The 27,492-nt window shown below is 40.3% G+C and overlaps 1 protein-coding gene across 6 annotated transcripts in view; it reads right to left on the bottom strand.

The window, feature by feature from the left end:
• Cfap43 (cilia and flagella associated protein 43) overlaps positions 1–27,492 on the bottom strand; it is a 75,736-nt gene that overhangs the window by 28,221 nt on the left and 20,023 nt on the right. For 4 of the 6 annotated variants that reach the window (XM_069993927.1, XM_069993944.1, XM_069993965.1 and 1 more), the window contains 14 exons: positions 26,607–26,766; positions 23,276–23,346; positions 20,495–20,626; positions 18,523–18,639; positions 16,083–16,163; positions 14,338–14,486; positions 12,714–12,817; positions 9,206–9,346; positions 8,658–8,830; positions 6,906–7,055; positions 4,807–4,937; positions 3,796–3,940; positions 1,120–1,233; positions 343–420 (listed from right to left, as the gene is read on the bottom strand). In XM_069993927.1, coding sequence (XP_069850028.1) covers positions 343–420; positions 1,120–1,233; positions 3,796–3,940; positions 4,807–4,937; positions 6,906–7,055; positions 8,658–8,830; positions 9,206–9,346; positions 12,714–12,817; positions 14,338–14,486; positions 16,083–16,163; positions 18,523–18,639; positions 20,495–20,626; positions 23,276–23,346; positions 26,607–26,766 — 1,746 coding nt within the window. The remainder of the gene's footprint in view (positions 1–342; positions 421–1,119; positions 1,234–3,795; positions 3,941–4,806; positions 4,938–6,905; positions 7,056–8,657; positions 8,831–9,205; positions 9,347–12,713; positions 12,818–14,337; positions 14,487–16,082; positions 16,164–18,522; positions 18,640–20,494; positions 20,627–23,275; positions 23,347–26,606; positions 26,767–27,492) is intronic. The other 2 variants (XM_069993935.1, XM_069993952.1) reach the window with 2 other exon arrangements.

Genomic DNA, 27,492 nt, shown 5'->3' with positions numbered 1-27,492 from the left:
CGAGACTGAGTGTTCTGGCCCTAACTTCAAGCCCCTGTACCAATACAAAAAATAAAACATTAGTTTTTAGTTTATACAATTTAGTTTCATTTACAAAAGGTACATGTATAACTTGATTAAGAGTATGAAAATACCATCTAAACATGGGTATTTGGGAAGATAGAGAAGAAAGCCACTGTTGACATAACACCAAGTATGATATGGAGAAAGTTCCACCTTGCTACAGAACCTTGAAAAAACATCAGGGGAGGTGCTTCCTCACACTCTGTAGAACAGAATAAAGTTCAAAAAGTAATAGGGCCGAGGGCAGAATGTATTCACATATAAAGTCCTAACACTTACAGTTTTAGTGAGCAGCTTGATTCCCATCTTTATGTCTTTTCTTTTCTGAGAAAACAGTTTAATCTCATTTTTGATTGCCTGAAATGAACAAAGTACATTACTGACCAGAGTAAGAGAACTGCAGGAAGATCTATCAGACATTCCTGTGCATGCATAGAGCAGTGCTCTAGAGACAGAAATAAACACTTCTAAGAGCGTGAAGTGTCTGAAATAATGTCCCTGAGGATACTTTGCTTATATCTAACTGTAAGTGACCATGGAACTGATGTCACTTGTATAAGCCAATAGAAAGAAAATAAGTAGTGAAAAATGAAACAGTGAGTAACTGACAATGGGAAACCAGTGTGGCCTTTGATTTGAGAACTCAAGGGCATGGGTTGCCATCAACATGCTGTCTGTGTCTCTTTCATTATGTCTGAAGCTAAAGCACCCATTCTGTTCCCAGATCTTTGTATTAAGATAAACATCCGACCCAGACCCCTACAAAAAAAACAAAACAAAACAAAACAAAAAACAACTGACTTCAAAATGGGGCCATATCACAGCTTTTGGGCTTACTTGGACACTTTGGTTAGGTTTCATGGTAGCCTAAGTAAGTTCACACAGCTATTTAACTGAACGTGGGCTATATTTTAGAAAGTTGCTTGCACAGGAAAATGCCCTGCCAAATAGTATCCCATTAAACCATCTAACGTTCTAATAGGTTTCCATAGGAACGATATCTAGTTGGTACACCACAGGGCAGGATTTTAAACCTGTCCTACACTTTATAAATACCTCTTGGCTTTTTTGTTCAATCCAAGAACGTTCCTTATGGTGACTTTCTTCAGGGATTTGCAAATCCTCTTGTGATGAGTCAATATTTGGCTTAGGCTGAGATTCATTAGAATGCTACAGACATCAAATTAAAAATTTGTCAAGTTCTCTTTCCCTACCCTTTTAATCACATATTTGTTGTATTGAAAAAATAACAGTATACATTTGTCTGCCCAAGATAAAATGCCTTATTAATTCTTTTTTCAATTTTCTTTTTTTCAATTGTCAAAGTGATGTACCGAGGGGTAAATTAATTCTTATCAGTCTGTTCTTATAATAGAAATAAACCAGTTCTAATGACTGATAATATAAAGTTACATGAAATTGAACCATAGCAATACCTTGCTTCAATCTTGCTAGGCACTATGGCTCATAGTTGGTAATCCCAATACTTGTGAAGCAAAGAATTGAGCATTAAGGTTTGTGGCCAGCCCAGCTCCCCCCCCCCAAATAATAGTGCAATATCATCTCTACACCAACAACAAAAATCTAGATGTGGTGGCTGACACCTGTCATCCCAGTCATGTGGGATGCATAAGCAGAAGGATGGAGGTCTAAGCAAGAATAGACGTCCCATCTCAAAATGGACTGCAGCAAAAAGTGATGAGGACTTGGCTCAAGTGATAGAGCATCTGCCTAGGAAGTGCAAGGCCATGAGTTCAACCCACCAAACAACAACAAAAACTAATTGCTACCTGGCAAGTGATCAAGAAAGTCACTGAACCAGGGGCCTGTGGGCTTACCCCTATAATTCTAGCTATTCAGGAGGCTGAGATTTGAGGGTCAAGGTTGAAGCTGGCCTGGGCAGGAAAGTCTGCAAGACTCTTTTCTCCAATAAATTGCCAGAAAAGCCAGAAGTGGAGCTGTGGCTCGAGTGGTGAAGTGCTAAAAGAAGATCAGGGACAGTGCCCAGGCCCAGAGTTCAAGCCCCATGACTGACAAAAAAAAAGTCAGAAATGATCACACAGGTCATATCACTACCAAATCATTCCTTCTGTTACTGTGGACCACATAATCTTGCCATCAAATTCTATCCTGTCACTGGTGCTTTCCACTCTATAGTATTTCCCTCTAGAGCACCTATTTCTCTCTTCTACTGCATCTCTCACAACAGTATCCAAATAGATACTAATCACAGAGGAAAAACCACTGACCCCCGACCACACACTTCCCTGTCACTTCTGCCTCATTTCTATGCTCCCCTTTAAGCCAAGTGCTGTGGAAGGCTGTAGGATGTCACAACCTCCTGCCTTCTCCTCACACTCTTCTCTGCTTTCCTGTAGTAGGAGTTGCTCTCTTGGTCCTTCTGCTTCTCCCCAGTCATTCTCTCATCACGACTCTATAGTCTTCTGGCTTTAAATCCATCCATGCCCTTCCCCCTCAAATCAGCATCTTCAGCAGCCTGTTCACTTGTTCAATGGGTGTCTGGAGCCCAGCATGGGTAAAACTGATTCGAGATCCCTTCTTTCTCCCCTACTTCCTCTTCGCTACTCCCTACCTCCTCTCAAAAGGTGTTCCCCATCGCAGGGTGCCAGCTTTTATGCAGCTGCTTGGAGAAAAGAATCCAGGAGTCATCTGAAATCCTTTATTGGACTCTCCTTCTATGTTTAGTCCTAAATGACACTGACTTGGAATCCATCATTTCTCTCCTCCCCATCCCAGAACTGCTCCCCTATGTCTGTCATTGCCTCCTGAGCAATCTCTCTGCTTCCACTCTGGTCTCTACAGGAAACTTGGTCCATGGAGCAGAAAGTGATCGTTTAAAAACCGTAAATAATATGTATTGTTAATCCTCTGCTCAGACTATTCCCATAGAGTCTCCTTACTTGCAAAATAAAATCTAAGCTCTCGACCAAGTTCTTCCTCAGTTGTGCTTTTTCCTACTTTGAGTATCTCACCTCTTACCACTCCCTTTCTGCCTTTTGTAGGTCCTCACACATCACATGCCACACCTGTTGCCCCTTTGCCTTTGGCTCACCTTCCCTCCATCTTATTTCTTTGTATAGTATTTTCTTTAGTTTAGATCTCAGCTACCCAGGCAACTATTGTTACATAAACCAATTTAATAAAACATAAAATAAAATATAACTTTTCACTATCTTACCTTTAATTATTTATTTGCTTATGTTCCTATATCTCTGCATATATCAACACCCTATTTTAGAATGTAAACACCTTGAAAATAGAAACTTTTCCTTTCTTCTTTATGTCTGTAACTCTACTCTCAGCCTACCATTTTGAAGGTACTCAATAGATATTTGTTGGTTGATTTACTGACTGAATGAATGTTGTTCTAGTCAGGACACTTTGCAAATCATGCATGTAATATGAAAAACAGAGAGACAGTTTTGACCATGTACCAGTATTGATAGTAGATTGATTATTCCCTCAACAAGATTAGGCCTTTTACTAGGCTTTAAATAAGATCTCATATGATCTGACTCATATCCATCTCATCTACATATTTGTGACCACTTTAAGAAAGCCTGAATATTTTCAGTCTAGTGATTTGAAAAAAAAAAACCAAAACTATACCTAGATCAGAAGAAATATTGCTAAAAACGTACTTAAAGAAAACGTAATGGAAAAACATCACATGATTTTCAAGGAAAGCAAACTAACTACAGTGAACTCAACTGTGTGTTCAGGTTCTCTTGCCAAATCTATGGAACCATGGTGTGTAGTTAAATAATTATTCTCCTCTTCCATGGTGCCAATCATGAAAGTTAGTACATTCCGGCAATATGAGGTCATTTCAGTGGCTAAATTTCCTGTAAGCCGCCTATATTAAAAAAGACAAAAAATAACCAAAACCAAGAACCACAGACCCCAGCATCACATTAACAAAAGTATATTTAGCAGTATTATTTCCAGATGCCTACACAAAGAAATAGGTTGTATATTACTAATACCTCTTTATGTTCTGTACTTTGATCTTTGATATCTGGGGCCTTGTTGACCCTCCCAGGGACAAGCCAGTTCCTAGAGATAGTAAAAGCTGGCTCTGGAACACTGCAGACACCATAACCCTAGCCTTCTCAAGACCATTATCTTCCCTTTCCTATAGTCTCAGGGTCAAGTCCTAGACAAGTAAAGATAGCTCCTGTGCTCCCAGAATCTGCTGAGCCCACTTGGTCCTTCCTTTGGAAACCAAGGTTATTACTTACCTTTCCCTCCACTTTCCCAGTCTGATCTACCCTGGGGCTTCCACTGTAGCCCTTTCCCATAACATGGCACATCATCTACTTTCTGGACCTAGAAATATAACAGTCTTCTCAATAGCCACCTTTCTTCTAGAATGTTGGTTTTGCTAATCTTCCCCCCACCCCCCCCCCAGTGGGTCGTGGGGCTTGCACTCTGGGCCTGGATGCTGTCCCTGAGCTCTTCAGCTCAAAGCAAGTGCTCTACTGCTTGAGCCACAGCGTCACTTCCGGCTTTCTGGTTGTTAATTGGAGATAAGAGTCTCGTGGACTTTCCTGCCTGGGCTGGCTTTAAACCAATATCCTCAAATCTCAGCCTCCTGAGTAGCTAGGATTACAGGCATGAGCCCCCACACCCGGCTACTTCTGCTATTCTTGAATAATGAAATCTCTATTTTAACAGATCCTAGCACATGGTTGGGGGTGGCTTACTGTTTACTGTATGTACCTCCATTTTAGGTAGACAAGGGTGGCGTCATCTTTCCCAGATGCCAAAATATGTTGTCCATCCATGGAAATTCTCAAGGATTGAATTCCTTGTCCATGGTGAGAATGACTCCGATACCGAGAAAATGGTTCCTCAATAGTTGTAGAGACAAAGCAGAGAAATTACAAACACGATTTTGCCATATCACTTTTCTAGCAAGGTTACATGTGCTTTTTCTTGCCAATAGGTTGCCTCCTATTTGCAGGTGACATTTTTGCTGGTATGGAAGTAGTCTCAGCAATGTGCAGCATTTAAAATCCTTAGTTCCAAGCAATACTGACTTGCTCTCTTTTTTTTTTTTTTTTTTTTTTTTGTCAGTTGTGGGGCTTGAACTCTGGGCCTGGGCACTGTCCCTGAGCTCTTCAGCTAGCTCAAGACTAGCTCTCTACCACTTGAGCCACAGCACCACTTCTGGTTTTCTGGTGGTTAATTGGAGATAAGAGTCTCAATGACTTTCCTGCTTGGGCTGGCTTTGAACCATTATCCTCATTTCTGAGCCTCTGAGTAGCTAGGATTACAGGAGTGAGCCCCCTATGCCTGGCTTATCATTGACTTTTGACAAGCAATCAGACACAAGGAAGTAAATGTCGTTGCTGAAGGCTAAGAGGCCTTGAGTAAGAAAAATTCAGAACCTGCCACCAAGAATCAGGCAGAGCAGCTGAGTGTAATGTGTAATGAGAGTGGAAAAGAAGGAAGACAATTTGTGTGTGTGTGTGTGTGTGTGTGTGTGTGTGTGTGTGTGTGTGTGTGTGTGTGTGTGTGTGTGCATATATTGACGTGTATGCCAGTACTAGAGCTTGAACTCAGAGCCTCATGCTCTCCTGTAGCTTTTTCATGAAAGGCTGGTGCTCTACTTCTTAAAGCATACCTCCACACTTTCACTTCTGGCTTTTTTTGTTGGCTATTGGAGATACGAGCCTCTCAAATTTGTCTGCCCAGGCTGGTTTTAAACCTGGATCCTCATATCTCAGCCTCCTGAGTAGCTAGGATCACAGGCATGAGCCACCAATGCCCACAGGAGAGGATAATTAAACCAATTCATCAAGCCAAACAAAACATTGCATGAATGGGGTACATGTGGCAACAGGGTAAGCTTCTTGACTAAAACTATTACTTCTACCTATTCTGGTTCTCAAACGCAAGGCCTTACCTTTTAGAGTAGGACATATATTCAAATTGTTCAAAATAAAAAAAAAACCTATCAAAGAACATGCCATGAAATCTCTCCCCTGTCCCTATGCCCCACTATAGGGTAGCTGAATTTGCAAATCATTCAAAAATAATCTCTAAGAGATTCATGTTCATTTGTTTTTTCCCTGTAGAGTAGCACCACCATTGCCCAAAGATTCCTTCTTCTAGAAGTGAGAAAAAGGGGCTAGGATGTTCCCAAATACATCTAGACCAGTGGAAATGTGTCATGTATAAAATGCCTGCAGTGTTCCAGGTGTGTGGGCAGAAAACTTAAGTATCACTGATTGAATTCAGTTATGCCACTGGCCAGCACTAGACAGTCCCTAAAACATTCCCACCTTTTGGGGAGAGCCAACTGTTCTCACTTTGTCAGATCAGAGCACAGTAGAAATCAGAATTGCTTCATTGAGCAAGAGGTCACACTGAACAAGGGGCCAGGTGGGAAGGCCACAGCTAGGGGTAGGGGTGAGGATAGCATGTTGCAATGCAACCATTTCCAGAGCAGTTTCCCACATGTCCCCCAGTGTACAGAGGTGTTTCGCTAACATGCTAGCTGAACATTTCAAGTGTAGTGCCTCTTAGCAAGTTTCCAAGTCATGCAACAAACTAGCAATGATGGAGCAGGGCTGGAACTCAACCACAGTACCCTGCCCAGTGCTCTGTATCTGCAGATGTCATGGCACAGAGTCAAACCACTGCACATAAAAACACTGGTAAAAGAACATTAATGTCATTAATACCATCAGTGATAAGGAAATAGTTGAGTCAATTCACTTGAGAGAGAGAGTTGTGAATTCTTTCCTAAGGGCTTTTGTTTCTCATCTGAAAGCATTATACACATTTCATATTACTTTTAAAATGGGATTTACCAAAGTCATAGTATCTCGGAAGCAGAGAATTCCACATTTAGCTATTGACATGAGCCACAATCCGTGAAAAGACAGAGAGAGCCTTCCTGGTCCATATTGTTTGCTTTGCGTTTTTTGGAATGGCTTAAGAACACAAACACCAATATGTTCCTGCCAATAAAAGAAGAGAACTATGTTATAGAAAACATGAGGAGCAACTTTGGGTCTGCAGATGTACATAGATTATAGAATCTGAGAACACTGTCCATTGAAATGAACCAGGATCAAGTAGACACCTGTGTTTATGTCTTTGTTTGCAAATAAAAGTTTGTTTCTGCTAATGTATAAGAGCTCAACCTACACGGACAATCTTTAGTCTACAAATTATTTTAATACATCATGTGCAATGAAATGAAGCCATTACTAGCTCATTATGTATCTTATCCCTCTCCCTCCTTCCCCCCCCCCCGCCCCCCATGTGTGGTCCTAGGACTTGAACTCAGGGACTAAGCACTGTCCCTGAGCTTTTTTGCTCAAAGCTAGTGCTTCACCATTTAAATCATAGCTCCACTTCTGGCTTTGTTTGAGTAATTTATTGGAGAAAAGAGTCTCACAGACTTTTTTGATCTTTCTTACCCAGGCTGGCTTTGAATCTTGATCTTTAGATCTCAGCCTCGTGAGTAGCTAGGATTACAGGTGTGAACCCCAGTGCTGGCCCTATCTTTACTTTTTTAAGATAGGATCTCCCACTTTTGTCAAAGCCAGCCTTGGACCAAACTCTTATCTCTGCTCTGCCTCTTGAGCACCTCGCTTGGCAAGTGTGTACCACCATGGCCAGCCCTCCATGTTTATCTAGTCATCAAAGCTCAGTTTAAATATTCCTTCCTCCATCACACTTTTCTTGACTCTTTCCTGCCACAAACCATTTCTTAGTTTTCTCAATTTCAATGCTAAATGCCAGGTATTCTGAGATAGGAGGTTTACCGAAGAATTTAGAGCAGACAGAGAGATACTGTTGGACCCAAGATAAGAATCAGTGAGATGGGGGGGGGGGAGGCTGGGAAGGGAGGTGAAGGGTAAACAAAGGAGGAGGCTGCAATGCTTGGTAAGAAATGTATGCATTATCCTGCCCATGTAATTGTAACCCCTCTGTACAGTATGTTCACAAATAAAATAAAATTAAATTAAAAAAAAAAGAATCAGTGAGATGCTGACTGGCTAAGGACAGTATGCAGAAGGTCATTGTGGAGGGCCTTTGTGTGACACAACATGGAAGAAAGCTAAAGAAAGAGTGATGAAAGCATGTCAGAAGCACAATTTAACTATTTTACGCCATTTTGCTTGGGGCTAGAGTACAAAATTCCACCAAAAATCATCTATAGATGTTAATACCTATGGAATAGAGCTAATGCTAGAATTTTTCTTTAGATAAAGAAACCAATATTGTATCATCTGCATGACTATCTGACAAGTATGATATATGTGTTACAAGTGTTAAAGTTGTATGAACGTATTTTATGATGGATTAACAAATAACACTGGGATATATCTAATTAAAGGGACTTATGTTAATATAATAAAGCCATTATCAATCGGACTATTCTGTGGAAGCAAATAGAGCATATATACATATGTATATATAAAGAGAAAGATCGATCCTCAGAACTAAGCCTCCTGAATAGGTAGCACTACAGTCATAAGCCACTGGTGCCTGGCTCGGATCACTTTCAAATCTTGTAAGACAAATGGTAATGCAGTTCTGTTTTCACATACTGTTTCAGGAATAAGGTAACTACAGATGTATGGAACTTGACTACAGAAGCCATAGATGCGATTGTTTTGAAAGCCCAGGACCGCAGAGGACAGCGCGTGCTCCGTTTCGTACAGGAACTTATGAACCAGCTCGTCTTGCAGCCTCCCCCTTTCGTCGGAAAAGCCTGTAGAAACTGCAAGATTTGGGAAAGAAAAGAGATCGCTTGTGTCCAAAGTTAACTATATTTTACTTAAAGCAACAGAACAAGAGGTATCACAAAATGCCACACCAATCTGATATAGCAGTGGATTCTATATTCCTTTCCTCTGATAATAATACAGACTTGTGAGTCACAAGGCCTAGAAAAAACTCCATGTTTCAAATTGTTTGACAACCACATCTGCTTTTCTTTGTAAAGATGTACATTTTTGCCTCTTCACATGCTAAGAAAAATAATGCTATGACTACAAAAACAAAAACAACAACAAGAAGAAAACCAGAAAATAACTAGAGCAAACAGCTTATTTAGGTCCAGGAAGAATGAGTTGGGTTGCTCCTTTTTCCTTACCTTGTGGTAATATTTTAGGCAGAGTAAATATTTCCAGCCTGCTGCCTCCTGTTTCTGGTAGTGGGGAGAGTACCATCACTTCTACTAAGTCTCTTTCCAGAATAGACACTGTGGATATCTGTAGGATTTCTTTACCTGACTCTGAAAGCAAATGGAAATCAATCCATAAGTTGTCACTGGTTAAATTTAGGAAATCTTTTAATCTGGGTATGATTGTACACCCCTCTAATCCCTGTAATTGGGAGACTGACACAGGAAAATCTCAAGTTCCTGGCCAAGAAGTTCTTGGGAGACCCTGCTTCAAAACTTCCTAACTTTAAGAACTTTTTCCCATTTCAATTAAGATATCACATAATAGCTAGGTGCCAGTGACTCATGTCTTTAATCCTAGCTACTCAAGAGGCTGAGATCTAAGGATCATGGTTCAAACTAGCCCAGGCAGAAAAGTCTATGAGGCTCTTATCTCCATTTAAACTTGCAAAAGCTCAAAGCAGAGCTGTGGCTCAAGTGTTAGAGTGTTAGCTTTGAGTCCAAAAATCTCAGGGACAGCACTCAAACTGAGTTCAGGCTTCAGAACCAGCATACCCACACACAAATATGTATCACATAATACACTTGCCTTCACTTAGTCTCTAGTACCAAATTTGTTTACTGATATTTAAAAAGGACCCTTTAAAAATAAAGTACATAAGGAACGGTTTTGAGGAACTGATTAGGGCTATTTTTCCTGCGTTAGTGTCTGGACTGACATTTCCAAACAGCTTGGTTTGGCTCAGGCTCTTTCCCAGTTAGGGTGCTTTCTAAAGCCCACCATATCTGATGAGAATCTGCACTGTTCTCAACCCAATTCTGCCTTCATGATCCACTCACCCCCATCCCCTTGAGGCCAGTTCTTAGATAAACATTATCACTGGCTCTTTCTAAAAGTGCACATTGCCCCTGGACTGTCTGTGGTCATTGCTTGATTTCACAACCTAAAAGTTTCCTGATTTTACTATACTTAGACCCTGACCCCCTTCCCTCTGTGTTCCTAGTATCTATAACTTTGCTTGGTGGTGCCTGATGCCCCTCTCCAGCGATGATTAAAGTCTGATCTGATCTGTTCAGGCCTCTGTCTCCTTCCTTTCCTTTCGTCCACTTGATCTTTCCTGACAATATCTACCCTGCTCATCTATATGCTTTAGAACCTCACATGCCAACTACAGACATCCCAACACTGTTTCTTTTTCTTTTTCTTTTTTTTTCTTGGAATACCATGGCTTGGAACTTAGGACTTTGTTCTTACACATCTTTCATGCTCCTGGCTGGCGCTCTTACCTACTTGAACCATAGTTTCACTCTGATATTTTGCTGATTATTTGGAGTCTCATAGACTTTTCTTCCTGTGCTGACTATGAATGGATATCCTCCAGGTCTCAGCCTCCTGAGGAGCTAGGATGTGAGCCACTGGCACTGAGCTTGCGTGCCAGTTCCCCCACTATAACACTGGATGTTAAACTCAGACAGCAATATTCTTTGCATCAGTGATCAAGGGACTGCAGATGTGCTGGAAGTATATATGATTAGCAGTTGGCTCCTCTTAGAATCTAGCTAGTCTGACCTTGGCCAGGGGCGCCATGCCTGGAGCTCACCATAGGTTCATTTCATACTTACCTGGCATCCTAGACAGTGCTATTTGCCTACTCAGCCTTCTCCAGGTATTCAGTTGATTGCACCCTTCCTTTTTTATAAAGGAAGCCCAAGGGCATATCACAGAAAGTCAGCCTTGATGGCTTTATCCAGAAACACATACTTTCTCAGTTTTCATTCTCTTGTTTCTTCATACTAATGTAGCAATCAGTCTCAGGTCCTAGCTGTGATTTTTTTAGCCCATCATTATAATCTTCAATTGGACCACACACTATCTCTTAACCATCTTTTATTTTTACTTTTTAGTTTTCAGAGCTGATGATTAACTCAGTTTTATGCCAATACTCTTCAATAGTAAGTCATGTTCCCAATCCTCAATCACCTCTTTTTTTTTGGCTGGTTGTGGGGTTTGAACTCTGGGCCTGGGCGCTGTCCCTCAGCTCTTCAGCTTAAGGCTAGTACTCTACAACTTGAGCCACAATGCCACTTCTGGCTTTTTCTGGTGCTAAGGAATCGAACCCAGGGCCTCATGCATGCGAGGCAAGCACTTTACCACTGAGCCACCTTCCCAGCACATCAATCACCTCTTTTTATGTTCGGTGTTCCTTATGGCTTCTTATATTCTTCCTAAAGGATGCCTACCTCTTCAGCTAAGAACTTTCCTTTCCTTTCTGCCTCCTCTCAGCCATTACCATCTGATCCTCTTTCCCTTCTGCAAACTTCTGAAAACAAACTTGCCACTTAACTAACTTTATTTTCTTAGCTCCATTCCCTCTCTAAGCTCTTTCAAGGAGCACCCACTGATTGGCAAATACACAAGGACATCTGCCCAGTCCTCATCCTACTCATTCTTTGGTCACTGTATCTCATCTAGCCTTTTTTCTTTGAGCTCTTTCTGGCAGTGTTGCTATCCCTCCCTTAGCTGCCTCATTACTTGTGCCCATCCTTGGTTTTTCTTGCCTCATTATCTCTCTGCGGACAGCTTCAGCATAAAACATGAATCAGTGTTCTATTCTCAGCTTCTCCCATCCTAATCACTAACCAATGAGATAGGTTAAAAAGTGGCAGGCTCTACATTTACTTCGAGGTCTGGCACAGGGTCTATTCCACTAGGTTCATTAATGTACATATTTAGGTTACCTGTTTGGCCCCAGGTAGCATGTAAATGCACTTCTCCTCTGTCTTCTTGGGCCATCTTATTGGCTTCCATGTTTTCAAGATCATAATTCTATCACTGAATAGCTTGAATACAAAATTTCCCCTACAGGACTCATGTGTTGCACACTTGGCCTTCAGCTGGTGGTACTATTTTGGGAGATACTGGAAAGTTTAGGAAATGGGGACCTAGCCACAGGAAGAAGGTCACTGGGGGTGTTCCTTTGAGGGTTGTGGCAGGTATCTGCTCCCCTCCCCGTTCTCTGCTTCCTGTTCACCATAAGTTGAAGAAGGCCCTCCACCTTAAGTTCCAGTCATCATAATGTTCTAGTCAAGTGTACAGGGAAAACAGCCATGGATGAACTTCTTGTAACCGTGAGCCAAAATAACTCTCAGCCAGGCATGGAAGCTCACCCTCATAACACAGCTACCAAGGAGGTGGAGATCAGGACAACTTTGGCTTAAGGTAGCCCAGGCAAAAATTTTGTAAGATCCTCATATCAACCAACAAAAGCTGGATATGGTGGTACATACCTGTGATCTAGCTAGAATGGCATGCATGTACCATCACACCCAATGTAATTTGAGATGGAGTCTCTTAGACTTTTCTGCCCCGACTCTCACAGAATCATGATCTTCCAGATTACAGCTAAGAACTACAGTTATGAACTATAATAAAATACTGATTATAATACGTTAAATACACATACATTCTGTGTTGTACCTGTGAATCCAAGAATCTTAAATAAACTTGAGGGCTTGGCATTGATAATAAAGAGTTTTCCTTCTGCTGTTCCAGCAAAAAGAAACAGTCCTAGCTGGTCAAAACTAGAAAAGAAGAAATTTGATGATTGTCAGATCCTACTCATTTCCCTAGCTACATAGCAAGCTAGTTTATTGGATGAGTGGCCAAGGAATACATTAAAACTAAACAAAACAAAAATCCAAACCTTTTTTAGGGGCATTGTGGGGAGGGGGAGAAGAAGCAGTACTAAGCTTTTAAAGTCAGTGCCTCTCCCTTGCTCGGCAAACACCATGCCAGAGTGCCTCCAGACCATTTTCACACTGGTTAGTTTGGGAATAGGCTCTTAATTTTTATCAGGTCTGGTACCTGGACTGCAATCCTCCTATTTTATGTTTTCAGATGTAACTTGGATGACTTGCGTGCACCATCATAAGCAACAGTTTCTCTTGAGAAGACTTATGAGCAATTTTTTTTTTGCCTGGGAAGGCTGCAAACTACTATCTTACCAATCTCAGCCTTCTGAGTAGCTGGGATTATAGGTATAAGCTACCGTACCTGCTTCAAATCAGTCATTCTCTTGGTTTGTGATTGTTAATGTTCTCTGATTTTGTGAATCTCAAGTGATGACATGTAGGTGGACTCATTATACTTGAGGCTAGTCTAATCACAGTGGCTAAGTACACAATCAGGGTGATACAGGAAAGTCAGGCAGGCAACTGTTTCTTTATAAATGAGTGAAAATGTTTTGGAGAGTTGCCTCAATGTTTCAAGGGGAAATAAGGTATTCTGGAAATGGATGATGGGTGTGATGTTTCAGCACGCTGTGACTGGTACCTGGCAAGAGGAGAAAGAATTTAGTGCAAGGTTTTTCTCCCTCTGAGAACAGTGGCAGTGGTGGCCCGCACACATGCAATGCTAGCTACAGGTCTGAAGCTATGGAGTCTGAAGCCAGCCTGGACAGACAAATCCAACAGACTCATCTCCAGTTAACCAGCAAAAAGCTGAATGTAGAGGCAAGGCTCAAGAGGTAGTATATCAGGATTGAGTGAAAAAAAACCAAGTGAAAAGTTAAAGCCTTGCATTCAAGCCCCAATACTGGTGCGTACACACACACACACACACACACACACACACACACACACACACACACACACACACACACACACACACACACATACACACACACACACACACACACAATGTCAGCAAGTTATTTATACTCTTTGTGCCTTTACTGTCCTCATCTGTCAAATGAGAACAGAGTCTTTGCTTCATGGAACTAACAACAGAAATGCCTGTGCCACTCTGAGCGCTGAAAGATTATTTGCATAAGTGAAAGGAAGTATATGTGCTGATGCTTGAGTAAGGATAAAATGTCTTTGGAAAGACACACAAGAAATTGGTAACAGGCTTCTAGGGAGAACTGGATGCGTATGGATTTCCCACTGCACAGTCCTCTGTAGGTTCTGATTGCGGAATGGAATGACTATGTTAATATTCAAAACAAGTGAAATATATAAAACATTAAAGCAACCAATGGCTTCACAAGAACCCTCCACAGATAGGCCTGGCCAAAGTGCTCCCAGAAGCAGGAGGTGCTTACACAAGGTGGTGCACGGGCGACTCGGAGAGGAAGGACTTGTGAATCACTTCTGGGTATTCCTCGTCCTGGATGTCCAGGAAGTACACACAGCCATCCATAGTCCCCACGGCAGCAGAGAAAGAAGAGGGAGAGCATGCCACAGTTGTTGTCTGTTAAAGATGAAAGCCCAGACAATGAAAGCTGCTCTCCTGCATACAAGGAGCCTGTTGGGCTGGGGAGGCAGCTGAATGGCAGAGCATGCACTTAGTAGATATGAGGCCCTGGGTTCCAAACTCTGCAGGAAAAAAATGTCTTCAAGGGTTTGAAAGAATGAGAAGACTGGCAACTGTGTTCTGCTAAGGATCTCAAATGACCCACTCTACACTCTTGACAAAAGAAATGCAAAAGCAGTCACAGGAATCTGTACCTTTAATTTTCCTTTCTTTTCTGTCTTGGGGTTTGAACCCAGGCTTTCCACTTCTAGGTAGACTCTCTAGCCCTTGAGCCATGCCCCTAAACCTGTTATTCTCTTATCCAAAATTTGGATTGATAGAATATCCGTAGAATCATGTTTATCCCTAAATGACAATGAAATGGCTATAGCAATAGTCTATCTAAACAATTACAAAACAGACTAAGTAATGAAAATAATAAGAATCTTTATATTTCAAACATGTTCACAGAATATTAGTGATTTTTAAAATCAGCATCATCTTTTGAGGTGTTTGTGCAACTGAGGAAGAATTAGAAATTGGACCATGTATGCAGTTATTAAAGAGATTCACAACTGAGCCAGTTGCGCTGAACACCTATAATCACAGCTTTTGGGAAACTGCTTCAAGAGAAAGGGGACCTGGGCCAAATAGAAAACTGCAGACCATCCTGAGCTATATTGTCAGGCAGGGAAGGAAAGAGGGAGGGAGGGAGATAGGGAAGGAGGGAAGGAAGGAGGAAAGGAAGGAAGGAAGGAAGGAAGGAAGGAAGGCAAGCAGATTCGTGTTTAGCTAATAATTATTCATATGGAATACATCTAAGAAAATAAATTCACTGCATTAATACTTAATGCTTCCTTCCTCTTGAACCATCTAGAGCTGTGTAATGCAGTATCTGACAATAATATAAACACTTAGCATTACTACTGTTTCTTGGTCCTTTAATTTTGTGACATTATTAGCATGCAAGAGGTACTATGTACATGGCAAAAGTAATAGCACAGACTACTGGAAATGTAAAAATGTAGTCAGATTGGATTAGAATTGTGTGTGTGTGTGTGTGTGTGTGTGTGTGTGTGTGTGTGTGTGTGTGTGTGTGTGTGTGTGTGTGTGTGTGTGTGTGTGTGTGTGTGTGTGTGTGTGTGTGTGTGTGTGTGTGTGTTCAAGCCTCAATCCTGGGACCTAGAAACTGTCCTTGAGTTTTTGTTCTTAAGGCTAGTAGTCTACCACTTGAGTCACAGCTCTACTTCTGGCATTTTGGGTACTTAATTGCAGATAATTACACATCGATTTTCCTGCCTAGGCTGGCTTTAAACTATGATCCTCATATCTCATCCTCCTGAGCAGCTAGGATTACAGACATGAGCCACTGGCATTCAGCTTCTTCCTGGCTTAATTAAATTTTTTTAAAAAATTATACTTAATTAGTTGTACAAAGGAGAGTTGCCATTCTCTACAAATCAGTCCAGTTCAATCTATGTCACCCCTTCAACATTCTCACCCATCCCTCCCACAGATCAATTTTTTAAAAATAATTTATCTGGGTACACTTACTGCGGTTTTCAGATAAAGCTTGCTTAGACAAGTACAGTCCTCCATGGACCAAATACTAACTTCTCCAGAAGCTGTGATTGTCTGCAAAAGAAAAAGAAAAAGAAAGAAACTGAATGGAAACCAAAACTGTCACGTGCAAACATGTTCTAAGCTACAGACTGATGAGTCAGAAAAAATGTTCACTGCAGTTGTATATGTTATAAACAATTATTTTATAATGTCAACATTAACATAAGTAACATGTAACTAAGTAGGATTAGAAAATAATATAAAGAAATTTTGCACTGGGCACTGGTGGCTCAGGAGACTGAGATCCGAGGATCATGGTTTGAAACCAGTGTGGGCAGGAAAGTCCATGAGACTCTTATCTCCAATTAACCACCAGAAAACCAAAAATGGATTTGTGGCTCAAAGCAAGAGAGCTCAGGAACAGCACCCCGGCTCTGAGTTCAATCTCATGACTGACAAAATAAAAAGATTTTTGCATGAAAATATTCAACATAGAGGTTACAAGGAAGTCTTAAGTCACAAGGTGAAAGTTACGAGGAAAGCCTAGCAATAGGGAATTATATATAGTTCTTTTTAAAATTAGATTTATTTTTAGAGTAGTTTGAAGACTAGAAAAATTGAGCAGAGCATAAATTCCCTTTTCCTTCCATGGGTACATAGTCCAAGGTTATTTAAATTTTCTCTTATGTTTTATAATTTTGCATTTTACATTAGATCTATCTATGATCCATTTTGAATTTTGTCTTATGAAAGGTTTAAGATTGTGAGATTTTTTTGCATGTCATGTCCAACTTGTTTTAGGCCTATTTATTGGAGAGACATAGTGAAAATAGTATTTTTGATCTCTTTTCAAATATCAGCTTACTATATCTATACAGGCTTATTTTTGGCTTTCTGTTCTGTTCCATTGATCTTTTTGCAGTTTATTCTTTCACCAGTACCACACTACCTTAATATTATAGTTTTATATTGTCTTCAAGTCATATTTATGTCAATCTCTGACTCCATACTTTAACATTGTATTGATTATTTGGGGTCTTTTGCATATCTCTACAAATTTTAGAAGCAGTTAATCCATTTTTACCAAATAACTTGCTGAGATTTTGTTTTGAATGCTATTGAATCTATAGATTAGGATAGGAAGAACTGACATATTGACACTATTGAACCTTTCAGCAATGCTTGAATCTTTCTCCATTGATTTCGATCTTTGAATTTTCTCCTTAGGGTTTTGTACTTTATTCATAGAGAGCTTATACATCTGTTGTTAGACTTATACTGAGCTTATCTTCTTAGTGCTGATGTAAATAGTACTGTAGCTTTAATTTCAAATTTGCTACAGATACAGAAGAACACAGTCGACTTTTCTGTATATCAAACTTTCATCAAGCAACCTTGCTGCAATCACACTGTTCTGTGGAGGCCAGTCATCTGAGAACAAAGATACTTTTGCTTCTTCCTTCGCAGTCTGTATAACTTTTACTCCCGTCTTATTGCATTAGTTCAGACTTGCAGTCTGATGATGAATGTAAGTATATACCTTAACTATGATGTCACAAATGTGTAAATGTTCTTTCAGGTCTTGAACTCAGGGCCCTAAACTCCTGTCGGTTTTTGTTTTTTTGCTTCTTTTTTTGCTCATGATTAGCTCTATTTCTGGTATTTGATTGGCTGCTTGTAGGTGGAATGTCGCAACACATCAAAACTCAGAGCTTGGTTGGCAAATATAAAGTGGGTGGCTTCTAAGATCTTACTGCTTTGCTATTTTTCAGGAGGCAAAACTATGAGGTCATAATGTGATGATGTCACTCTAACAGAAGAGGAGATTTAACGATGGATGTGCTTGCTATTCCTGCTGTTATTTTCAAACATACCCTCTGACTCTCATTTGCATTGCTTTTGCAAATTCCAAAGTTATGCAATTACATGTGGACAGAATTTAAATCTTGAAACATTTTACTTTCTTTTTTTAACAGTATATTGCAGTTTATTCACCCTTACATTTTTATTTCTTTACTGGATACCAATGTCAATATTGACTTTCATATAGCAGTGAATAATATTTCCACTGGGAAGAAGTAAAGAGAGAAGAGGATATTTCCAGGTCAACAAGTGACAGTGAAATTGATGTACAAGGGTACAAATGATAAGAAGTAAAAAAAAATCAGTATTTATTTGGTTATTTATAGGATATAAATTAAATTAGAAAATATCTGTTAAAATGTCCTGCAAAGTGAAGAATATGGTATTTGATGTCCTTGGAATCATGTTTGACATTATGGACAAAAACATCCAATGTAATATCTAGTCCCTGCTTTTAGAGATCTCATGGTCATATTCAAAGATTGAATTAGTATGTAACAGCGCAAGAGCCATTAGGAGAAGAGACATTATATTTTCAATCTTATTGTTGGCAATAAAATATTTTTACCATGAAGAATTTGTTTCCAGGAGTGATAAAGTCAACCGCCTGAAAATTCCCATCACAAGCAACTAGGATCTTATTTAATGGTGTCTTCTCATCAAAAGTGTAGCCATAAATAGATCCCTAAAGCACAGAGAAAAAAGAAACACATTACAATTATTGCATGTTGAGTTCAAGAAATATTTATTATATGCTTACTGCAAGACACTTAAAATCTAGATACTAGAAGGGTGCTGGTGACTCATCCCTATAATCCTAGCTACTCAGGAAGCTGAGATCTGAGGATTATGATTTGAAGCCATTCAGGGTGGGAAAGTATGTGAGACTCTTATCTCCAATAAGCTACCAGAAAAGGCCAGAAGTGGTTCCATAGAGCAAGTGGCAGAGTGCCAGCCTTGAGCAAAAGAAGCTCAGGGACAGTGTCCAGGCCCAGTGGAAGCCCCAGAACTGGCAATCAATCAATCAATCAATCGACAAAAAATAATAATCTACGGGCTGGGAAGATGGCTCAGTGGTAGAGTGCTTGCCTTGTGTGCATGAGGCCCTGGGTTTGATTCCTCAGCACCACATAAGCAGAAAAAGCTGGAAGTGGCAGAGTGCTCACCTTGGTGTTCAACCGACAAACAAAATTAAAAAAATAAAAAATAATAATCTAGATACTCAAATTCTTTGTTTATTGATTGCTGTTCATTCATTCAACATTCATTCCTGGTGGATTTAACCATTTATTTCAAAATAATACTATTCATCTTAGTATATTTTTTGCCTTAAAAACTATTTTGTCTAAAATAATTCAAGATAAATTTTTTCCATCTTTTTTGCTTTCGATATTAAAACACAGTTTGTTATTGTTGCTGTTGTTGTGCATGTGCATGAGCGCACACACATGCTCCTGTGTGCGTGTGTATTTGTGTACAGTTCCTGGGGCTTGAACTCAGGAACTGTACACCGTCCCTGAGCTTTTTTTGCTCAAGGCTAGCACTCTACCACTTAAGCCACAGCTCTATGTCTAGCCTATTGGTGGTTAAGACTGGATAAGATTGTCACAGACTTTCCTGCCCAGGCTGGCTTTGAACTATGATCATCAGATCTCAGCCTTCTAAGTAGCTAGTACAGGTTTGAGCCACTAGAGCCCAGCTTGCAGTTGAATTTAAAAAATAGAATATAGTAATCTCTCCTGTTGATTTGACACTTATTAAAATTACTAATATATGTTAGTTCAAATGTAATATCTTAAGCTTCCTAGTTACTCATCTGTTTTTCTTTTTTTTTAACCTTTTGGATTTTTTCTTTATTAAACATTTCACCTTTTCTTTCTATAGTTTGAAAACATCATCTATTGGTTTCATTCTTTAAATAGTTATCTTAGAAGTCACAACATTCATATTTAATTTGTCAACATCAAAAATTACTTTAAGTAAACTTTACTGTCCTCCTGGGAAATACAAGAGCTTTGGGGTATTTTGTTTCACTTATTCTCCTCCTCTTCCTCCTCCTTTTTCTTCATTTTCAAGCTTGGTAAGTAGGTGATCTACCACTTGAGCTTCTACACATCCAGCCCTTTTTTTCCTTTGATTATTTTTGAGATTGGGTCTTATTTTTTCCTCTCGCCAATTTGGATTACAGTCATCCTATTTATGTTTCCTATCATACCTGGGGTGTGACAAGTGCACAGGAATCTACCCAGCTTTTTCTTTTGAGATAGAGAAGCAGGGTAGGGGGAAGGAGTCTCATAAACTTTTTTCTCAGGCTGGCTTAGAACCATGACCCTCCTGATCTCAAACTCTTAAGTAGCTGGAATTATATGTACTGATACAAGATGCAGATCGCACAAACTGGACTAGCCTGGGCTGCAAGCCTCCCAAATGCTGCCTACCAGGGATTACAGGCAAGAGCCTGTTGAGCAATGCTGATAATAGTATTACCTGAACGTTGTTTGTCAAGGAAAAAAAGAAAAAAAGAAACTTCTCTAACATACCTTTTCTGTTTGAATCAGCAATGTTTTATAATTGGGAGAAAATACCAAATGTTCCACAGGTTCCTTCATGGTGAGAAGATTCTCTACGCTGTATTTTGAATCTTTAACAATGAAAGAGTACAACACACCATCCTACAGACCAAACACAATGAGATAAGTGTAGAAAGTGTAGAAAGCCAGTCTTGGTCAATGCATTCTCATCAGACAAGCAGAGCCTCATGGGTAACCATTTATTGCTTATTTGGGATCACCATCTGTGTTGTCATTACTAGAACACATTTTCCCTCCGTCTTTAAGCAACTTTAAACCATATTCCTTTGTCAGAGCTTCAGTGTTAGGCCTTTGTGACCCATGTTTCAATGACCTAAGATTTTGCTGGTCATTCCTTTCCTTGAGTGTGGGAGCCCTAGAACCCTGGGCGGACTGTGACCAGCTGCAGGAGATATGATAGGTGTGGTTGGAGGAAAACCCTGGCTGTGTAATTGCAGAACGTTTGACCTTCTGCAGTAATCCTGTCAAAAGGCAGGAATGTGAACCCATTTTACTGCTTCCTGACATCCTGGATCTGTTACCCAAAGCACTTATCTTTCTGTATCCTAATATCCTGTTATCTACCTCTTGGAATATGCCCTTCTGATCTGTGCTCTTAAACTAGCCCTGCGACAATCTGCCCTATAAAAGCAGAGGCTGAGGGAGATTTCTTCAGTTTAAGCATGTCTGTCAGTTAAACTCATTCTTCACCCCATGGTGTTATTTAGATTATGAAATGGTATTGCAGACCATTTCTTTACCTGTCGCCTCTGTATCTGCTGGATGGAACTGGCATTTGAGCATCTTTAACAACTACTTCCTCAACACATTCTTTACCATTCAGGAAGTAGGACAAATGAGGCAGTGTGTGTGGCTTCTGTATGGAAGTCTCCTTAATTCAAAGGATCCCTAAGTATATCCATTAATCATTATGTATATGTATATATATGTATATATATCTATATATATACTCATACATACATATATATAATCAGCTGTGGGGCTAGAACTCAGGGCCTGGGCACTGTCCCTGAGCATTTTTGCTCAAGGCTCTACCACTTTGACGCACAGCACCATTTCTAGTTTTCTGGTGGTTAATTGGAGATAAGAGTCTCACGGACTTTTCTGTCCAGGCTGGCTTCAAACTATGATTCTCAGATCTCAGCCTCCTGAGTAACTAAGATTACGGGTGTGAGCCACCAGCACCCAGCTAACATGTGCATTTCTTATCTCCCTACATGGCATAAGAATAGGATGCCTTTGTTTTCTTTGTATCCTCTTCTCTAGTCCTGCACATAGTATTAAGACATGGTAGGTGTCAAAAATATGCCAATCATTTGGTTGGCTGTAAATAGATTTATGTCAGTTTTAAATCCCAAGCAGACATGGAATTATTTTTAAAGTAGTTAAGAAGGGTTTTATTCTAGATAAAACCCTATTATAACTAAGAATAGATATTTATGAAATGTTGGATACAGATTCTTGGGACCTGGGAAGGTGGGGAAGAAACATAAGGTGTTATCTCCAAGCTATTATCCATCCCTCACCAGAGCAAGTGCTACAACCATTTAAGTTAAAACAAACACTGAAGGTGGCCTTGAAGAGGAGAAGAGTCACAAAGATCACAAGTAGAGACTAAATGTAAAAAAAAAGAGGAGGGCATTTTCACTGCCAAATTGGGAGAGGGATATGGGAGCCAAGTGCAGGCATACGGGCTCAAGACAACTGGTTGGCTTTCACCCTGACCCTATTCATGGACTAGGGATGGCTAGTACTATACTTGAGACTTTAGTGTAAGTCATTTACAGACCTTAGCATTGATTCCAGCAACATGAAAACACCATTTTCTACCTATTAGGGCTCTCTGTTCTAATAAATGAGAGAATAGACTTTTAAAGGTGACACCATTGGGCCCAAGCCTAGCTCCTCAACTTCTTTGCTGGTGGCCTCTGAGACTTTACCAATGAGAGCATAAGGAAGAGGCCAAACTTCTACCTGATAAAATTGTTATGAGAACCAATAAAACAACCGAATTAAAGCAAAGTGCTAAGTAACCAACACATCAATGGGGGGCCATTAATTCTATTTCTAATTCTACTGTCAACAGTAACAATATGATATGTATAAGCTATTATAATCATGCACAAGAGCCTAAGCTGAAGTGTAGATAAAAGGTCTAAGTTCACACCTGACAGTAAATTGTTATAAAAAATGAAAAACAAGCTGGGCGCCGGGGGGCTCACACTTGTAATCCTAGCTAATCAGGAGGCTGAGATCTGAGGATTGTGGTTTGAAACCAGCCAGGGCAGGAAAGTCTGTAAGACTTGTATCTCCAATAAACTACTCAGAAAAAGCTAGAAGTGGTGCTATGGCTCCAGTGGTAGAGTGCTAGCCTTGAGCACAAAGAGGCTCGGAGTTGAAGAACCAGGACTTGCAAAAAAAGAAGAAGCTATTTCCTAATGATTATAGGCTGTAAGCATTTCTTACAGATAGGGTAAGAATGACTGTTTTAGAATGACTATTTTTATTTACAAACAAACCTGTGGTAGTCCATTACCTGTCTTTTCTACTTTTGTATATAATTGAAAATTTTCATAATAAATTTTATAAAAGCATCCAATGAAAAAACATTTTAATTAATAATCTGGAAGTACTTGACATCCCAAAATATACCTCATAATGGTAATTGGCAATACATGGAAATTGTGTTTTTTCATGAAAGTAATTCATTTTGAAAATAAGATACATTACAATTCCAGAAGCAATGATGCCATCCTTCTGATATACCAAGATGCTTGGACTGATAAGTTTTACTCCATCTTCTTGGAAAAGAAAAACAAGAAAAAATAGATATAACATGATTAGAAGAACAATATACCAATGAATAATCAAAACTGCTTAATAACATTCACTATATTAATGAAACAAGTTGTTTTGAATTTCAGAACCATCAGATCTATGCAACTAACATTAAGAATTAGATGGTGGGTATATTCCACTTTTTAGGAAAGTATTGTGAGAGGTTTGAAGAAGCTGAGGTACAAAAACCCAACACACCAAAACCATACTACTATTATAAAGCAATATACTAAAGAGGTATGCATTTTGTGACATATAAGTTTATATATTAACAAGTTAAAGCACAGAGGTAGAAACAACAGTGAAAAGGGGAAAACTTTTCCATAAGATCATGTGTTATTAATATCATCCTTAGGGAAATATAAAAAGTATAGTGTCTTCTTATGCAGACAAGCAATGAGAATTACAAAGGCTCAAATATTTACTGCATACTGTGTGTCTGACATTTTGCTGGGTGCTGTACTAAGTGGTACACTGGAGTGCTCATTTCCCAGCAATCCCTTCTTCTCCAATCTAAGTGCCATTGGAATCTAGGTTTTTAGGGCTCCTTGCCTGGTCTAGGTGCTTGCTACTTATAGTCATCTATTTATCTAAGTTTATTCTGAAACTGTGGCTAAATTAATTTGCTAAAGCACAATTCCAATGGGAGGGCCATCCACATTCAGTACTTTTTTGTATCTGTCGATGATCAGGTGAAGAAAGTACAAATGCTTTGGCAAGACATGACAGGTGAGATATGGTAAGATGACCCTATGTTCTTTTTTAACAATGATCCAGACAAACTAGTTCAGTTCTTGTTCCTCATCCATCCCATGTTTACTTGGCCATACAGATACCATGTCAAAATTCCACTCACCCTTGGGCTGGGAAGGAGGCTCAGTGGTAGAGTGCTTGCTTTGCATGCATGAGGGACCCTGGGTTCAATTTTTCAGCACCACATAAACTGAAAAAGCTGGAAGTGGTGCTGTGGCTCAAGTGGTAGGGCACTAGCCTTGAGCTGAAGAGCTGAGGGACAGTGCCCAGGCCCAGAGTTCCAGCCCTACCACCGACAAAAATACTCCACTCACCCACATCTCTGCCTGTGAACCCCTTTCCCAAAAGCCAGTCCAACTGCCACTTTCAAGATGACTTAGTTTTGGATGTCTTCTCTCATCTGAACCCTTCCAATGCTATATGATGCTCTCTTAATGAAATCATATTCATGTTAAACTTCCTGGCTGTTAATTATTTATCTTTTGGCATTACTACAACCTAAGTCTCTTAAGGATGGAAATTATGTGGCAATGCAGTTGTCATGGATGTAACCTTGAATGCACCTTGCTTTGTATCTTCCATAGTGTACAGGCTTGTATTTGTACAAGCACGTATTTGTAGTAGGATTCAGCAAAGAAATAGTGAACAAAATAAGACAATGTGTGATTAAGTTCTAAATTGGGTAAAATGTGCTAGATTGTGTAAGATGTAAAGTATGGATAGGAATTTGGAAATGAGCAACACAATTTAAAAATTCAGTGTACAAACACTTGTAGGTGTTAGCTTATTGTGTAATAATATCTAAGATTAGATTTCAGAGCAAAAAAACCCAGCCATTCAGAATGCCCTCAGATTGCTGCTGATTAATAGGGCAGACAGACAGATGATCACAGACATATGTGAAGCCCCAGTGAAGAAGTGGAGCACACCCAATTCCAGACAGGGGCATCTAATTGCACCAAAGGTTGGGGCAAGGCTAGGTGGGCTCCACACAGGAGACAAGTGGACAAATTTTGCCACATAGACAAGAAAGACAGCAGCATCCCAGACATGGGTAACCATAAAAGACAACCAATAAAATTTATAGAGTCAGCACAGGAAGAATGAGAAATTTTTGAGAGGCTGGAGTGGGAGATGCTGCAGCCAGAAAAACATAAAGAGTCTTCAGAGGGCTGGCACTGCCTATGCTGGATTAGAGGGAGGCCCACCTCCACCTAGGGTGGCTGGCAGTCAGAGAAAATGGTGAGGAAGTATGGATCAGACAATGGTTAGGGAGCAGACAAGACCCATTGCAGGTAGGGAGGCTACGCTGGAGGGGGAGGTATCTGAGCTGAGCAAGGGAGCCAGTGAGGAGGTATGTCTGTGCACTGAAAGGAAGGAATAGTCCCTAGATGAGAAAGCTAATACTAGGGAAGGGTAGGAACTAATGGTAAGGGAGCAAATAGGACCAGAATAAGGAGGGATTGAGATCAAGGTAATTCAGCCTTTGACTTCTGTGTTGGAAATGGGCAGGTGGATAAAGGGCAAGAAGGTTGGACACAGATGACTTAAACCTGGAATCAATCCTAGCTACTCAGGAGACTGAGATCTGAGTATCCTGGGCAGCCCGGGAAGACAAATCAAAGAGACTCTTATCTCCAGTTAACCAGAAAAAAGCTGGAAGTAGAGGTGTGGCTCAAGTGGTAAAGTACCAGCTTTGGGTGAAAAAGCTAGGTGAAAACATGAGGCCCTCTATTTGTACCAAAAAAGAGACTCAATACTGGCACTGAGAGAGGGGAAAGAGGGGGGGAGGAGGAGGAAGGGAGAGGGAGAGAGAGACAAAGAGAGGGAGAAAAGGAGGGAGTGAGAGGGAGGAAGAGGGGGAGGGAGGGAGAGGAAGAAAAGAAGAAGGAAAATGAGCAGATGGACCGGGATAAGCTGCCTGGTTTGGTCAGGTGTGCTAAAGTCAGTTCTGGTGTTGTTACAGAGGTTGATGCATAAAGTTCATGAGTAACTGGAATGAAGAGGGCATTGGAAAAGTACAGGGACCCTGGCACTGGGCTCCCTCTTCAAAGAATCAACATTAACCTCTAGTGAGTGGATATTGGCCCTTGTGACCCTAGCCACACTGTGGCTACACCCTGATATCAGAGACGGACAGTGGGTCTAAGGGAGAGTAATAGATCACGTTCTCTTTGAAATCCAGTCAGGTAGCACATAGGTCATTTTCAAGATGGCAGCTGAAAGTAAAACAAACAACGGTCAAGAAGAAAGGGATTAAAGGAATGGGGGAACAGGAAAAGGTGTGACTAGTTGATGAAGTAGAACAAACATATTATGGGAAGAGCTAGCAATAGCTAGCAGTAGGAAGCATCCATAGGAATTTGGTAAATAAGCAGAGATAGAGGGAAGGAGGAGATGTCTCCAGACAGCCATCTTCAAGTGTATGCACAACTGCATTCAGGGAAGGTGTTGCAGAGCTTTGTCTCACCCAATAGCGTTGCGTCTTCCCTCTTCTGCAGCACTGTCACCTTCAAGGTTTCTGCGTTAATCATCAGGAGATGACCCTCCTCACAGCCCACGTACAAGTCACTTGTTGGAGTCCAGCAATGCATAGTGGGGTGAAGCAAAGGATACACATCATCTTTTGGCTTTGGAGAGAAAATAACTTTGTGTTAAGACAGCAAATACAGGGAAGAATCGGAGAAGCACTCACTCAAAACAACACCAAAAAGAAACAGAGGTCTGTGGTAAAAAAAAAAAAAAAAAAATTCATTGGACCTGCCATTTGCCAACAGCTAAGTGAACTTCTTCCTCATACCATTTCTGCTCCATTCTAATTCATTAAGAAAAAAAAGAAGACGCCCCTGCCAACACATTCAGAGCTCTTCTGCAGTCAGATCCTCATGACAGTTTTGAGTAACAAGTTCTAAACTATTTCTTTGTGGACTTTTTCAGTATCTTAAGCCTAAGAAAGTTACAATGTGGCTAAGAGCATTTGTAGGAGTCACTGGGGTGGGAGGTAGGTGGGGCTAGAGACTGCTTAGTCAGCTCACAAAGGGACTAAAGGGACACTGTGATCCATCTAATGTGGGTCTTCGTTAGCTATCCTGTGTGGCTTTAGAATGTTCAGCAGTACCTGATCATTCCACTAAGCTGTACTATTTAGAGTGGCACTTGCCCCGACATAATGCCTTTGTTTTCTTTAAGGCATCCTTGCTTTCATTGATACAGAAAGCATTTTCGGTAAGCTATGGTTCCAATTCATAGAATTCTTACATTCCTTAAGAGTTCCATGCTTATTTCCTTGTTTTACTCAGGCATTCATTCCTTGAACAAAATGTTGTTAGACATTTACTATAGTCTAGACAAGGTTC

The sequence above is a fragment of the Dipodomys merriami genome, unplaced genomic scaffold (assembly GCF_024711535.1).
Source record: "Dipodomys merriami isolate MVZ:Mamm:240054 unplaced genomic scaffold, mDipMer1.0.p SCAF_102, whole genome shotgun sequence".
In the NCBI taxonomy this organism is placed as follows: Eukaryota; Metazoa; Chordata; class Mammalia; order Rodentia; family Heteromyidae; genus Dipodomys; species Dipodomys merriami.
The sequence above is the reverse complement of the archived record's forward strand: the minus strand, read 5'-3'. Positions and strand labels throughout refer to the sequence as shown.